Genomic DNA, 13,068 nt, shown 5'->3' on the forward strand with positions numbered 1-13,068 from the left:
AGGATGTTATCCCACTGTGTTATAATCCAGTCGCCCCAAGCTTGTCACAAGCTCCCTGAGCTGTCAGACAGAGGATGCCGAGGTTAGGAGGACTCCTCCTGCTGGCCCTCTGTCACACAGCTGAAGAGACATATCTACTGCAAAATATCACAGTGGGAGGGGAGGGGGTAGTGCACAGAGGGAGAAGGGGGCGATAAAGCAGTGAAACTGAGATTAAAAGACAGAATGCGGCAGAGATGGGGGTAAGGAGATGGGTGAGTGGATGAGAAGAACGGCGTGGTAAGAGAGAGAGAGGGTGTCACATTCAGGGACTGAGCTTGAGGTGTCAGTCAACACAGGCGTAATCGAGCCGCTTGTTGATCTGAATGCATCCAGACTGCAGACTAAACAGACCTCCTCCGATTAAAGGATAAAGCCGGCCTCGCGCCTCTTATTGGCAGTAAATCCCATGAAATTACCAACCACAACAATGCATTAGTCTGTCGCTCAAAACTTTCCATCTCCCTCACTGCACTCATCCGCAAGTTCAGCTCATGTGGACTATTTTCATCTGCAAATTTACACATATTTGATGGGCTAATGAGCATCAACAGCCAGTTTTGAAACGCATCTTTATGTACATTTACTGTGCTGTAGTACTGGACTAAGTGCAACTCTAAGGTACTTGTCCTTAGTCTGAGTATTTCAGTGTTATGCGCCTCACACAGTATTTCTATTCCGCTACATCTTAGGGGGAAATATTGCACGTTTTACTCCTTTTCATGCATTTGTAGCTACACCTCTGATAGCTCGCAGATTGGGGTTTTACACATAAGCATGTGATCAGTGTATGAGATCTGACGCATTGTTATCGATTGGACCACATATAAAGCAGGTTGTTGTAGTTTCAACTCCATCAGCTGCACTAAAAAGACTGTTTGGAGAGTAATCCATCATTAAAAGTAATCTGATACTATTCTTTATAATAATGTACTGAGAGCGGACCGTAGCACATTTTGCTGTTAAAACCTCTCAACCTTATTGAATTCAAGAGAGTATGTTAACGTGTTATTATTGCTGCTGTGCCTGAGGCAAGACAGCTACATGCTTCTTTCATCAGTGGGTGTGTTAGCAGGATGGCGTTTGGGAGACGATGTCCATGTTCATGGTAATGAAGAAACATGTCACCCATTGCAATGCAGCACTTTCGTATGTTTTGACAACATTGGAGCTGTATGGCACAGAGGAATACGATTTATCAGACACACTGGCAGCACTTATCTGTTGGATTGTTTGGTATTTTCATGGGACTTAATTTACATTAAGAAAAATTAACAGTGGTTCCATAGGACGACCAGGCTTTGGGTGCCTGGGACCCGCTCTCCTGAGTGTCAACTTAAATATTATGAGAGGCAATGTTTTGTTCACACGAGAATTCACTCAAACCAACAGGAAATTCTGTTATGGCACTTCAGAGCTGCAGTGATTAGTCGCGGAAATTGAGTGATCACAATAGTCCATTAATGGTTTCAGTCATTTTTCGAACATCAGTGTCAAAAGTGCTAGTTCCAGCTTCTCAAATGTGACGATTTGCTGCTTTTATTTGTCATGTATTATAATAAATAAAGAATGTTTGGATTTGGGACTGTTGCTTGGATAAAAGAAGCAATTCGGGAAATTGTGATGAGCATTTTTTTTTTTTTAATCAATAATGAAAATAGCTATTAATTCCATTTTCAACAAATAATGCTGATACCAAAACGTTTCAGGTGATTCTAATAGTTCCGATAGACAAATGTATGTAAACACCCATAATAAACACAATTAGACGTGTTGGTGAATAAAGGTATTTTGCCATTACACCTGCACTGCAGACGCTCTAGCAGACCTTTTTATCTCCTTTTCTGAACTGGTGGCTGAAATTATCCTATTCAGTGCATGAAATTAACCAGCAAGCATTCCTAATACGCTGAATTTTCCACATCACTCACCAGTTGTATGTGTAATGAGAATCTACGGCTTTGAAGGGTCCATGAAATCTCCACACACAGGGTCATTTATTAAAAACTTGATATCATCGACATGGCTCCATCACTGCTACCCGGTGAAGCATTCACTGATTTTACCTGCATATTCAAGAATAGCCATCTCATGTTAAACACCGCTTCCATTATAGTAATTCTCATGTATATGGTAATTTTTCAAATATACACACTCCAGTGTGTTATATGGTAATCAGGGACATTTAACAGACATTGCCATCAGTTTTCTTTGTTTCCGCGCAGTTTTCGGCAATTTTTAAGCAATGCTTGTCTGCATCTGGAGCAACTGACGCTCATTTGAATGACATTAAGGCTGACATTTGGAGTCATGGACTCATGATGAGAAACACTTGTGAACAGCTGTCCAGATTGTGACAGGCCCTGGGGCAAAAAATAATTCTAAACATGTTCTGAGATTTCCATTATCAGTGGGGAGAAGACGGCTCCTGTGGAGAGCGAGAAAATGTTTGCGTGTGTGTGAGTTGTGTACATGTGTGCGTGCGTGGGTGTGTGTTTGTGTGTAATCTCAGTTCATTTTCTTGTTCTCTGACTCACAACCACAGCCGTTTACATCAATGGTGGATGACAACATGTAGATTTGTTCCCTCTAGACGTCGCTTCCACTGTCCTCTTCGCGTTCGTCCAGATGCATCAAATCTCACTGAAGAAATCTTGTTTGTTTATCTTCGACAACAACTTTGATCGATGGGGTGAAATCAGACATTTAGTTGTGCTTCCTTCAACTAAGCAGTATCTCGAAAATCTCATCCTTTTTATCCACAAAAAATCTTTAAAAATTGTCCTACACTCCTTCATCACCTCCCAGTTAGATTATTGCAGTTTGCTCCATTCCTGTGTCACTCATTTCAACCTTTCCAAACTTCAAACTTGTTCAAAAAGCTGCAGCAAGACCATTCACAGAAGTCTACATAACAATTATTTTAACATTATCTACATTGGTAGATAATGCACTGCACTGTAATAATAATCAGCACATTGGAGGTTGGCCCCTGATTATATGTGCGACCTGAATGCAGCCTGAGATCCTCCGGCGGACGACTTTTTGTAATTTCTAGGTCAAGGCTAAAAACCAAGGGACACAGAGCTTTTGGAGTCAGGGCCCCTCAACTTTGGATTGAACTGCCAGAGGAGATCAGGCAGGGTAGCTCTGTTTCTTTTTTTAAATCTATCTTAAAAACTTATTTTTTTCTTTGTTTTATCTTTGATTTTGTTTTTAATGTGTTTTTTCCGGTAACTCTTACCTCGTTTGTTTTATCATTGTGTGATTTGTACCGTTGTTTGTCATTTATCTATAATCTTTCCTGTTTCTATGTCACACTGTGTGAGGAAATGAAGGCTGACTGGTGGCTGGCACCGTTTTATCTGCTTTCAAGTCTCCATTATAGACTTAAACGAAGGAATAAACTGCTATTTGCAAAACACAAAGTGATCCTGTCTTTGTGATAGCGGCAATGGCAATTGTACCACTTGGAAACACTAGGTGGGTAAAAGTCTGTTTCCACTTTAAAAAGGAAATGGACAAAATTCAGAGGCAGCTCCAAAGCTATAGGGGGGCAGCGTAACCGCTAACTGCTGCTCACGTTACTGGACTTGCTATTCTTTGCAGTAGCATTCTTTGGCTATAGTAACTCGCTGCCGTTAGCAAGTAGCTCAGCCAGTGGCCCTATTAGCTGACCAATCTGCCCGAACTGCAACCTTTGATTACTGCCACTGAGGTATGTGTGTACATATTCTGTATTTTGGATCTGATCTTACTATTCTCTTGTCTATTTGGATCAGGTCCAGCTGTGCTCGTGCCTCTATTTCTTGAAAATTAGTTTATGCATGTCGAGTTTGGGTAGGTTCTCCATGGGTTTAATTTGGACCCATAAAGACCTCTAGTGAGTAGGTGTGTGTGTGTGTGTTGTGTGTTTTGCGTACTCCACCTGTGCATATGAGGCCGTCATGCTTGTCACAGTCTCGGTCGTCACACTCGCAGTGCTCTCCAGACACCCACCAGTCCTGGGGAGAGCAGATGCATTGGCCACAGTGACACGAACCTGCAACACACAAACACGAGTGTTAATTAACATCACATCTACCTTATGTAACATTTTGGCAGTGTGCGCTTTCTATTTATTTTGAACACCATCCCCTTGTGCTCTCGCCACAATGTTTGTATTACGTCCTGTAAATTCTTTATTCGCCACCGAAGATAAATAGCGTTGGGCCGAGTGGATGTGAGATGTTCCCCCGGGGAAACAGCCACTAATACACTTTTTGCCACCAGGAAACCAATCCACCCACACTTTAAGCTTCCGCTGTTCCCCACCAGCATCTGTGCCTGTCTCTCTGAAGGGCAGCAGCAGGATAATAAGGTATTAAGGATAGGTAAAGGGAAACAAATCTACTGCTGCCTGCTTCAGTTTTTTTTTTTTTTTTCTCAAAGCTCCCACCCAGAGGTCCAGCAACTATGTTTTCAATCTCTCCAATTTCTATCAACATACAGGTTACAGGAACTCGTTGTGAGAGGTGGAGGCACGCGTAGCGGGAGGGAAAGAGAGTCAGATAAGAGAGAGGCGGGACAACGGGAGGAGCTGAGGGAAAATTGTTCTGCTGTCTGAATGTAGCCGAGCGTGGAGAATGAACACGCTCATCTTCATTTTCACACTCTGCTCGGCTCTGCAGGGCCGGACCCACTGCAGTGGGTCTATCACTGTGGGTACAGCGCCACACAAAAGTAAAGGGATCCCGTTGTGTGCTGTCATTTGCCACCTAATGATACATGCAAAGCTGTAACAGTGCGCAGGACATTATAAACATATAGGATACAGCTACATAGGACTGCAACTAATGATTATTTTTTGATTAATTCAATTGTATAAAATCAATGTAAAATGCCCTAAAGGGGAAGTCTTCACATTGTTTTCTTTGTTACACCAACAGTCCCAAACCGATTCCACCATATGGACAATCTAAGCACATGCCCAGGGGCCCCTGAGTACCAAAGGGCCCTCCATGACAGGTGAAAATAAAAAAAATGCTTTTTTTTTTATGTCAGGTTCCACAGAGATGACACACATCTCGATCATAAAAAATTATCCAGTCAGAATGAAATAAAAGTTGTTTTGAAGAAAATCAAGTCTCATTTTGATTTTGGTGTAATTTCTTTTTTGGTGAGATGGCTGGGCACTGCACTGTATAGATGGTGGGTGGGCATAGAGAGGAATTCATTTTTACCTAACCCAGTATCAGTATCAGTTTGGTAGTATAAGTAAGAAATGTCTAATGTATAAATGAATGATTGCCACCCACAGAAAACAGAGGACATTTACCCAAAGCCCAGTGGGGCTGTCAGTGGCCCCTGGGCTTCAGTGCCCTGGGGTTACTAATCTAGTCTGGCGAAAACATATGCAATTACAAATGATATTAAACAGAGAAAAAGCCGAACATCACCACACATTTAAGAAGCTGAAAGCTGTGAATGTTTGGATTTTCTGCATGATGCATGATCTGTGAGCATATTCTCGATAAATTCAGTATCAATAAACTAATCTGTTAGCCTAGCAACAGTTTCATCCCTCCAGGAGGCATTCTGAATTTGTTTTGGATAATTAAAGATGTTTTAATATTCTGCAACAGAAGGTGTTTTATGAACTGGTTGTTGTATAACTTGTTCTTGTATTTTTGACGTGGTAAAATAGAACAAGATAATGACACTAAGAGTTAATCTTATCCAAACAAATACTTTAAAAGGGTATCATCCTGTGACAGATTAATATCATGGGCTCAGAGTGGAACTTGGATGTTAATCTTGTAAGATCTGTAGTAAAACATTGCTTTCAGATTCATTTCTTGTTACTGCAATATTTGATTGGAGACTGCGTGTCAGAGTCAGATAAGACCTAATCTTGCTGTAGATATAGAGCTCTTGATTGAACTGAGTGAATTTTTATTATTTTCTCATCAAGACATGCTTTTTGTTGAGCTTGACAGGTCATTCAACTCAGATTCCACCTACTTGCATCTTTTGCAGCTTTTGATTTCAAGCAACAAAATGTATCCTCCCTAATTTCTCCAGGGGGGGGGTTACCTTTTGTCGCTTTAGAATAAAGATGGAAGAAAAATCTTTGTCTCAGAACCAGTGAACGTTTGAACAGTTCCAGCTGCAACTGAACAAGCAAAATCTGACGATGACGACGACCAAGTGATACAGTCAAAAACTCCATTCAAATGCTTTTGAATGGTCTGCTGTTTGTTTAGTAGGTGTAAGGGAAAATGTCAATATATTGACACTATTAATACCCAACTATACCCTGAGACCTGTTTACTAAGCATTAGGAGAGCATCTAATCTACATGGCAGAAGCATTATGAATAAAGAGGAACTTTACTTTCTTTTTTTTAAAACTTTTTTTTAAACAAAGTGCATATTATTTTGGTGGAAAAACTAAAAATATAAGGGAGAGCTTATCATTGAAATAACAGAGATTAAAGACTTATTGTCACATCTTGTTTGCACATCCATCAGCTACAGCACTGAAACGATGAACAGGTGGAGTAAATAACATTGATGATCTTGTTAAAATGTCCTGCTGGGAAACGCTGGGTCCAGACAAACACCACCAACCAAACAGTGTAGCAGACCAGGTACATCGCTTAATGGCAACAGCACTTCTTGATGACAATGTGTCCTGACACACCACAAAAACTGTGTGTGACAAGAACTCAAGATCAATTCCACAGATGTCAGTCTGATCAGCATCCATGGCAAGGGCAGAAGCCAGGTCCGATCCATGGAGGCTCCACCTCGCAACCCAGTTTCCAGACCGAGGCTGTTCAGAGCCAAGTCCAAGACGAGGCCAACAGAACATTGTTGTCACGAGATGATCACTGTTATTCACCTCACATGTTAGTCCTGTTAATGTTGCAGCTGACAAGTATATGTGCATTATGTTGTCTTTCATTCATCATTCAGAGCAATATTTCAGAGAGAGACTGGGACAAAAATCTTGATCCAGAGTTAAAGTGATGAATTAAACTAATAGAGCTGATGAGCTAGAAAACATTCTATAAATGGATAATGTTATCTTTATCTCTAGAGAGAAGACAATGTGTGATATGTTAAAGAGAAAGGATTGCATTAAATAAAGGGATATTAAAGCTCTGACGAGAACACTGAAACAAAATCCTAAACAAAAAATGTCTGAACTTCTATAAATAGATTGCCTGGCTGTTGTTTTCTATTCTGCTGTTCTCTTTCACCTAACTTTTTTATGCAGTTGTCTCAGATGTCATTAAGAATTAATTTCGGATCTCAGTGGCTCCCAACGGATGTTAAAGCCCAACATCCCAAACATATTGTTTTAATTTCATATAAAAGTTGGGATGCTCTGAGGGCTAAACCTTGATAAATGTATCCACACATACAGTATATTATCAGGTTTAAATGATAATCATGTCATTTCTTTGTGTGTGTGTGTATGATTTATATGTACAACTGAGCAGGAAACCAACACAAAAGTCACACAAACAGCAACTACTGTAAGTATATTTACTAAGTAGCTAAGTACAAATTTAGGGTACTTTAAATATAAATATTTTCTCTGTCATTTCACATTTTATTTTAGAAGCTGAAAAAATGTGATGCACTACACTACACTTCACCATCGTATATGATGATATGATCATCAACCAATTAAGATTGTAATTGCAATTTACATATTTATGCATCCTATGACAACCAGATTATTTGACATTGTACACTAATATACAGCAATTATGCATTTATTTTGGACACAAATATATAATTTGTGAGACATTACCAGCATTAGAAGCTCCAACACTATAGGGGGCAGCATAACTGCTAACTGCTTCTCAGTATCCTCGTTGCTGTAGCCACCTTTGGCAACCAGCTTCTGGTGGTAAGTAGGTCAGGTATCCACAGAGCAGTGCCCCCTTTTAACTGCCCTCACTGCAACCTCAGTCAATGAGCGGAATCAACGCATTCAATGGGGTTCAGCCAACCAGCCTCCATTTGAAGACGGCTGGACACCAGACTGGGACTGAACACAGATGTCAGTTTGAAGACAGGGAATACAGTACAGAGGCGATTTACAGCAACTCTGACAAGAACTATGACTCATGAGGCATGAAGAGGACTGACAGTGGTTGGGCATCAGCAATGGACGATTTTGGCCATACCAGAAGTGATTGTGATAATCAAGACTGTTTTGGTGAGTTTTTTTTTGTATTTTTGTTAATGTCAAGTTTGGATATAGTGTGATTTCTGTTGAGTTAACAAGACAATTAAGGCCTGTCTTAGCTCTAGAAACTTGAATTCAGTTGGTTGATTGTTGCATTTTTCTGTTTAGTAAGAAAAATAGGTGTGAAAATATCTCCTATTTTTGGCATTTGAACTCCAAGATGAAGTTGTGGGCGCTATCAGACTATTTCCTCTTGTGGTAAGTGGTATTACAGAACAGTAGTTTCTCCACACTCTGTTAATAATGTGAGGGCCTGTGTCTACATAGTGGGTTTTTCCTATGTGGCAGCCTTTTTTTTTTTCAGTTGTTTCTAATGAGGAGGAAGCATCTGCGGCAGCACGCGGCCGCTTGGAGAAAAAGCGCTGCACCCCACCAACGGCACTTGCAAAATCTCTCAACTTCTCAGCAAGGCGCTGGCGGCAGCGCTTTTTTCAGGCAATTCAAACGATCATACATTCGAACAGTCTGGACTTGTCACTCATTGCCCTGGTATTCCAGAAAATTGAGGAGAAGTAGAGACGGAAAAGGCTGTTGCTAAAGGTTACTGGTGAGTGTTGTGGTTTCATCACCCCATGCATTGCAAGTTTGTGTGGCCAGCCCTTTGCGTTCCCTGGCATTAGCAGCTGTCAATCCAAACCAACGTGCCTCATTTTCTCTCTCAGTGCACAATCACTTGATCCCAGCACTCCTGAGCCCAAAGAAACACAATGTGGACCCGGGTCTTAGGTTCACTGAATGAGTGTCCCGAACTAAAAATTCTGGCCTCATCTAATTTCAGTATTTTTGGTAATTATTTTTAATTTCCTCCTACATAAGTAATATTTTAAATGCATGACTTTTAGTTATAATAGTGTAAGTTCACAGTGCGGATGTGCTATTTTAACTTAGTACTAAGTAAAACATCTGAATAACAAAAGTAACCTTTGTGGAAACTTTTACCAAGCGATATTGAAAAACAGCTTTTTCACCTTTTCCACTGCACATGACTCCGTCGGAGGTCTCACACAGCTCCTTGCTCTGGGCGTCGCTCATGTCACAGGACCTGGGGAACTGGCACAGCTTCCCGAACCAGCCCTCCTCGCAGATGCAGCGTCCGCATGAACAGTAACCGTGACCTGGCGGCGGAGGGCAGAAGGGCCTTCATTTAAAAGGAGACAGAATATGGAGCATGGCCATGAGAAAAATAGCACACGTAGAGGAAAAAAAAATAAATAAATAAACAAGGCATTCAAAGTGAAAAGTCAAGAGAAATGCTACTGGGGAGCAAAAAGAACGCAGTAAACACAGAAAGTTGACGGCGCAGACAGTGACGGTAATAAGCAGTACAAGGAGACAGAGCCACAGGAAGACGAGGGAGACGCAGCAGGCTTATTGTATTTCCCCTGGGGACATGAAAGGAACTGTCATCGCTGGTCTTGTCCTGTCCGTAATAAATCTCCCAACGCTTCAGAGAAAGATGAAAAAACAAAGAAAGACAATGGCAGACAAAAAAAACCCACACAAACATGCGCACACAAACCCACACACAGAACCAGGGACATTTATAATTGGTTGAAAGAGGCACTTGGGTGCTGAGATGCCTTAATAGCCAACAGCATGACTGCAGTTTTAACAAGCACACGTTCGCACACGCACTTACGCCCTCCTTCATCTCCAGCAGAACCCTTGGATAACTCACAATGTGCTCACTTCAATACAAATCATATCCTGTAGACGCAGTGGCTCCATTGATTGATTCCTCGATGTTCACATCTGGTTACAGATGCCAGGCTGAAGAGGTGGTAACGAGCAGAGCGGTTTTTCCATCATTTTCATTATTGTAAATCCATACCGTGCAGCTGGAAATTGTTTGACGCAGGGCTGTATTGATTCGATCAATCAGCTGTTCGATTCACTTCAGATGTGCAGCTGAGATTGAGTGTCTGCACAATTCAAAGATTTTTCTCAACAATAAATGATGAACCATACACATCAATGTTTTTTGAAGGAATGCATTCAACAATTTTGGACACTATTAGCTGCGATGAGTGGTCAATTCATTGACTAGCTGTCTACTATTGAATTAATCGCCACCTGTTTTGATATTCAGTGGGTTTTTGTTTTTTTTCTCAAAAGTGACTATCTTCTGGTTTCTTCGGCAAACTGAAAATCTTTGGGTTGTGGACAAAACAGCGCATACGAGGGCGTCAACATGGGCTTGGGGCGCTAATATTCTCATATCTGTATGCTCAAAAATGTATGCTAATATCTCCTAGTTCATCAAAGATGGAAGCAGGATGGATAAACAAGTAGCCTGCCTCTTATCACAGGTAATAAAAAATCTGAGCAATCAGCACCTCTAAAGTTCGACAAATTAACACAAGTCTTTTTAACTTTTCTTTTAACAATTGTCGTTATGTACAAGTGAATTAAACAAGATATAACATGTTAAACTAATGAGCTTTAGAGATGCTGGCAGGTTTTATTTTCTGCATTTGGACCGAGCCAGGCTAGATGTTACCTCCTGCTTCCAGTTTTTTATGCTAATCTTAAACTTATATGCTTCTGATTGTAATGTAGCTTCATGTATAGCATACCAAATCAGTGTGTAATGATATTTTAAGTCTTGGCAAGAAAAACAAAGGCAAGTAATTCCCAAAACGTTGATAGTAATGTTTTAATTGAGTTCTCGGTGCAAACGGATGAAGTGGAATTCATATCTTCGGTATCTCGGGGGACGCAGCTTGCTATGGATTATTATTATCTACAGCTAGTAGTAGACAGATGATGCATCGATATCTCTCAATCTCCATCGCCCCATACCTCAGCTCGCTTCCTGACGCTGTTTTTAATCAATCAGAGGTAGAGGTGGGGGTGGCGAAAGAGGGATGTGTGCGGTTACGTTGGTGTGTGTGTGTGTGTGTGTGTGTGTGGGGGGGGGGGGGGTTATAAATGAAAGTTAGCTAGCTTCTGTCTCAGGTAGAGTCGAGTGGCAGCTATGGCAGGCCACGCATGGCTGCCTCAATCAGCCAGGCCGGGTGAGCAGTTAATTGCTTTGGAGGAACGGCAACCTAGCCCTCATTCAATTAGCCTGCACCTGCCTTTCACAGAGCATGCACTGTGCTGTAGTGTTTAGAGACGGACTGTGAAGGGGAGGTGGTGGTGAATCTGGTATTTTTGCGCTGCAAAGATCCGTGCTGTATGCAGGGAGAGTCTGTCAGAGGTGAAGAGTTCACTGCCACAGAGAGAGAACAGAACTGACTTACTAATGTGAGGAAGAGAGGAAACTCAGCCCGACTAAGTGCAGAAGAAGTCGCTTCACTTATTTGTTCATATTTGAGTCCTAATTCAAGGGGAAATTGTTTCACAGTTTCCAGTAGAGATTAACCTGTTTCAAGAATCCGCGCCTGTGTCTCTAAATATAGAAGAACAATAAAGAAATGAACTTTATTCTAAAAAGGTCTTGAAACACCCTGAAAGTAGCTGATATGCTTCATGTAATATATTGTCAGATTTTTTTCACTCCCTTAAACAAGCAAACGGACAAGCAGATTGTTGTAATGTCGGTCCCCATCAGGGTCTTTATCCTCATAAACAAACACATTTAAAAATGTGCTACTTTGGGGCAGCAACCTATCACACAATGTCCCGCCCACAACACTATCTGATTAGTAACACGTCACAATTAACAGCCTATAAACACTGAATATCACTATTTCTCTGGCCTGATTGGATAAAGCAGGGGATAGCAGGGAAACCAGAAAATGTATTTTCAGCCTTTGTCAGCGTTGACTTTTCACAAGCACATTTTTAGATGTAGCGGGAGAAAAAAGCTGTCACGATTGTTATTAATGACGTTGGTGTTTTTTCCAGTCAGATGTCAGAGAAAGCAGAGCACAGCCCCATCAGGCGGCAGGCTAAACAGTCATGTCATGCTAGCGTCCTATGGGGGTTAACATAATAATCGGTTTCAGGCTTTTAAATATCACCCGTGTCAACATCCAAGTCATAATTATGCCTGTGAAATTCCAATATTTCGAAAGCTCTGATTACTTCTATATCAGACGTGGCACTTAGTAATACAGAAGTGCCAAAGCCAAACAGATATTGAACTTTTTTATTTGAAGCAAAATGTGTTGTTCAGTGTGACTAATTGGATAAATATCGGTGTAGGTTACTCAATGGACAGTATCTTTAACCCTCACATGACCAGACCTGCAGTCGGTGGAGTTGTCCAATAAAATGAATTCTGGGAATTCATCATTATTGGAAGTTTTCACTTCTCTATCCTATATGACATGATTGGATTTCAGCACACAGAAGGTAACCCGGAGAGACCTGCGGAATAAGCACTTAACTCTTCATTGCAAAGGGGATATTTTGACTCTTCTTCCCTTGTTCTTTGTGTTTGATGAAAAAAACCCTGAAGGCCATGTGTAGACTGAGCTAACTGACTGAGCTGGTTGACACCGCAGGACTGAATTATATGCAAGCAGCCTGAGTCATTCCTCCTCACTTCTGTCCTCCCTGTTGTCTGCAGTAAGTGGTGAAGTGTCCAGGGGCACTGACGGCCCTAAACCTGGATTGGGAAGTTTCTCACAGCCCCCTCACCTAAAGCTATTTTCTGTTTGATCCCCACTCCTCGCTCTGAGTAGCTGGTTAAGAGAGAGCCTCGGCTTTGAAAAAACACCCAATAACTTCCACAGGCCTTTGTGTATACAGAACTAATTGTCAGTGTGTGCATGTGTGTGTGTGTGTGTGTGTGGTTGTGACTGTGTTGGTGTTTAGTGCTCAGACAGGCCG

The 13,068-nt window shown here is 41.4% G+C and overlaps 1 protein-coding gene across 2 annotated transcripts in view; it reads right to left on the reverse strand.

The window, feature by feature from the left end:
- The window catches only part of itgbl1 (integrin, beta-like 1), a 53,943-nt gene that overhangs the window by 744 nt on the left and 40,131 nt on the right, over positions 1-13,068 (reverse strand). The window contains exons 9-10 of one of the 2 annotated variants that reach the window (XM_030427763.1): positions 9,255-9,401; positions 3,968-4,081 (exon numbers count right to left, since the gene is read on the reverse strand). In XM_030427763.1, coding sequence (XP_030283623.1) covers positions 3,968-4,081; positions 9,255-9,401 — 261 coding nt within the window. Of the gene's footprint in view, positions 1-3,967; positions 4,082-9,254; positions 9,425-13,068 lie in introns of those variants that run through there. The other variant, XR_003985166.1, reaches the window with a different exon arrangement.

Source organism: Sparus aurata, chromosome 9 (assembly GCF_900880675.1).
Source record: "Sparus aurata chromosome 9, fSpaAur1.1, whole genome shotgun sequence".
NCBI lineage: Eukaryota > Metazoa > Chordata > Actinopteri > Spariformes > Sparidae > Sparus > Sparus aurata.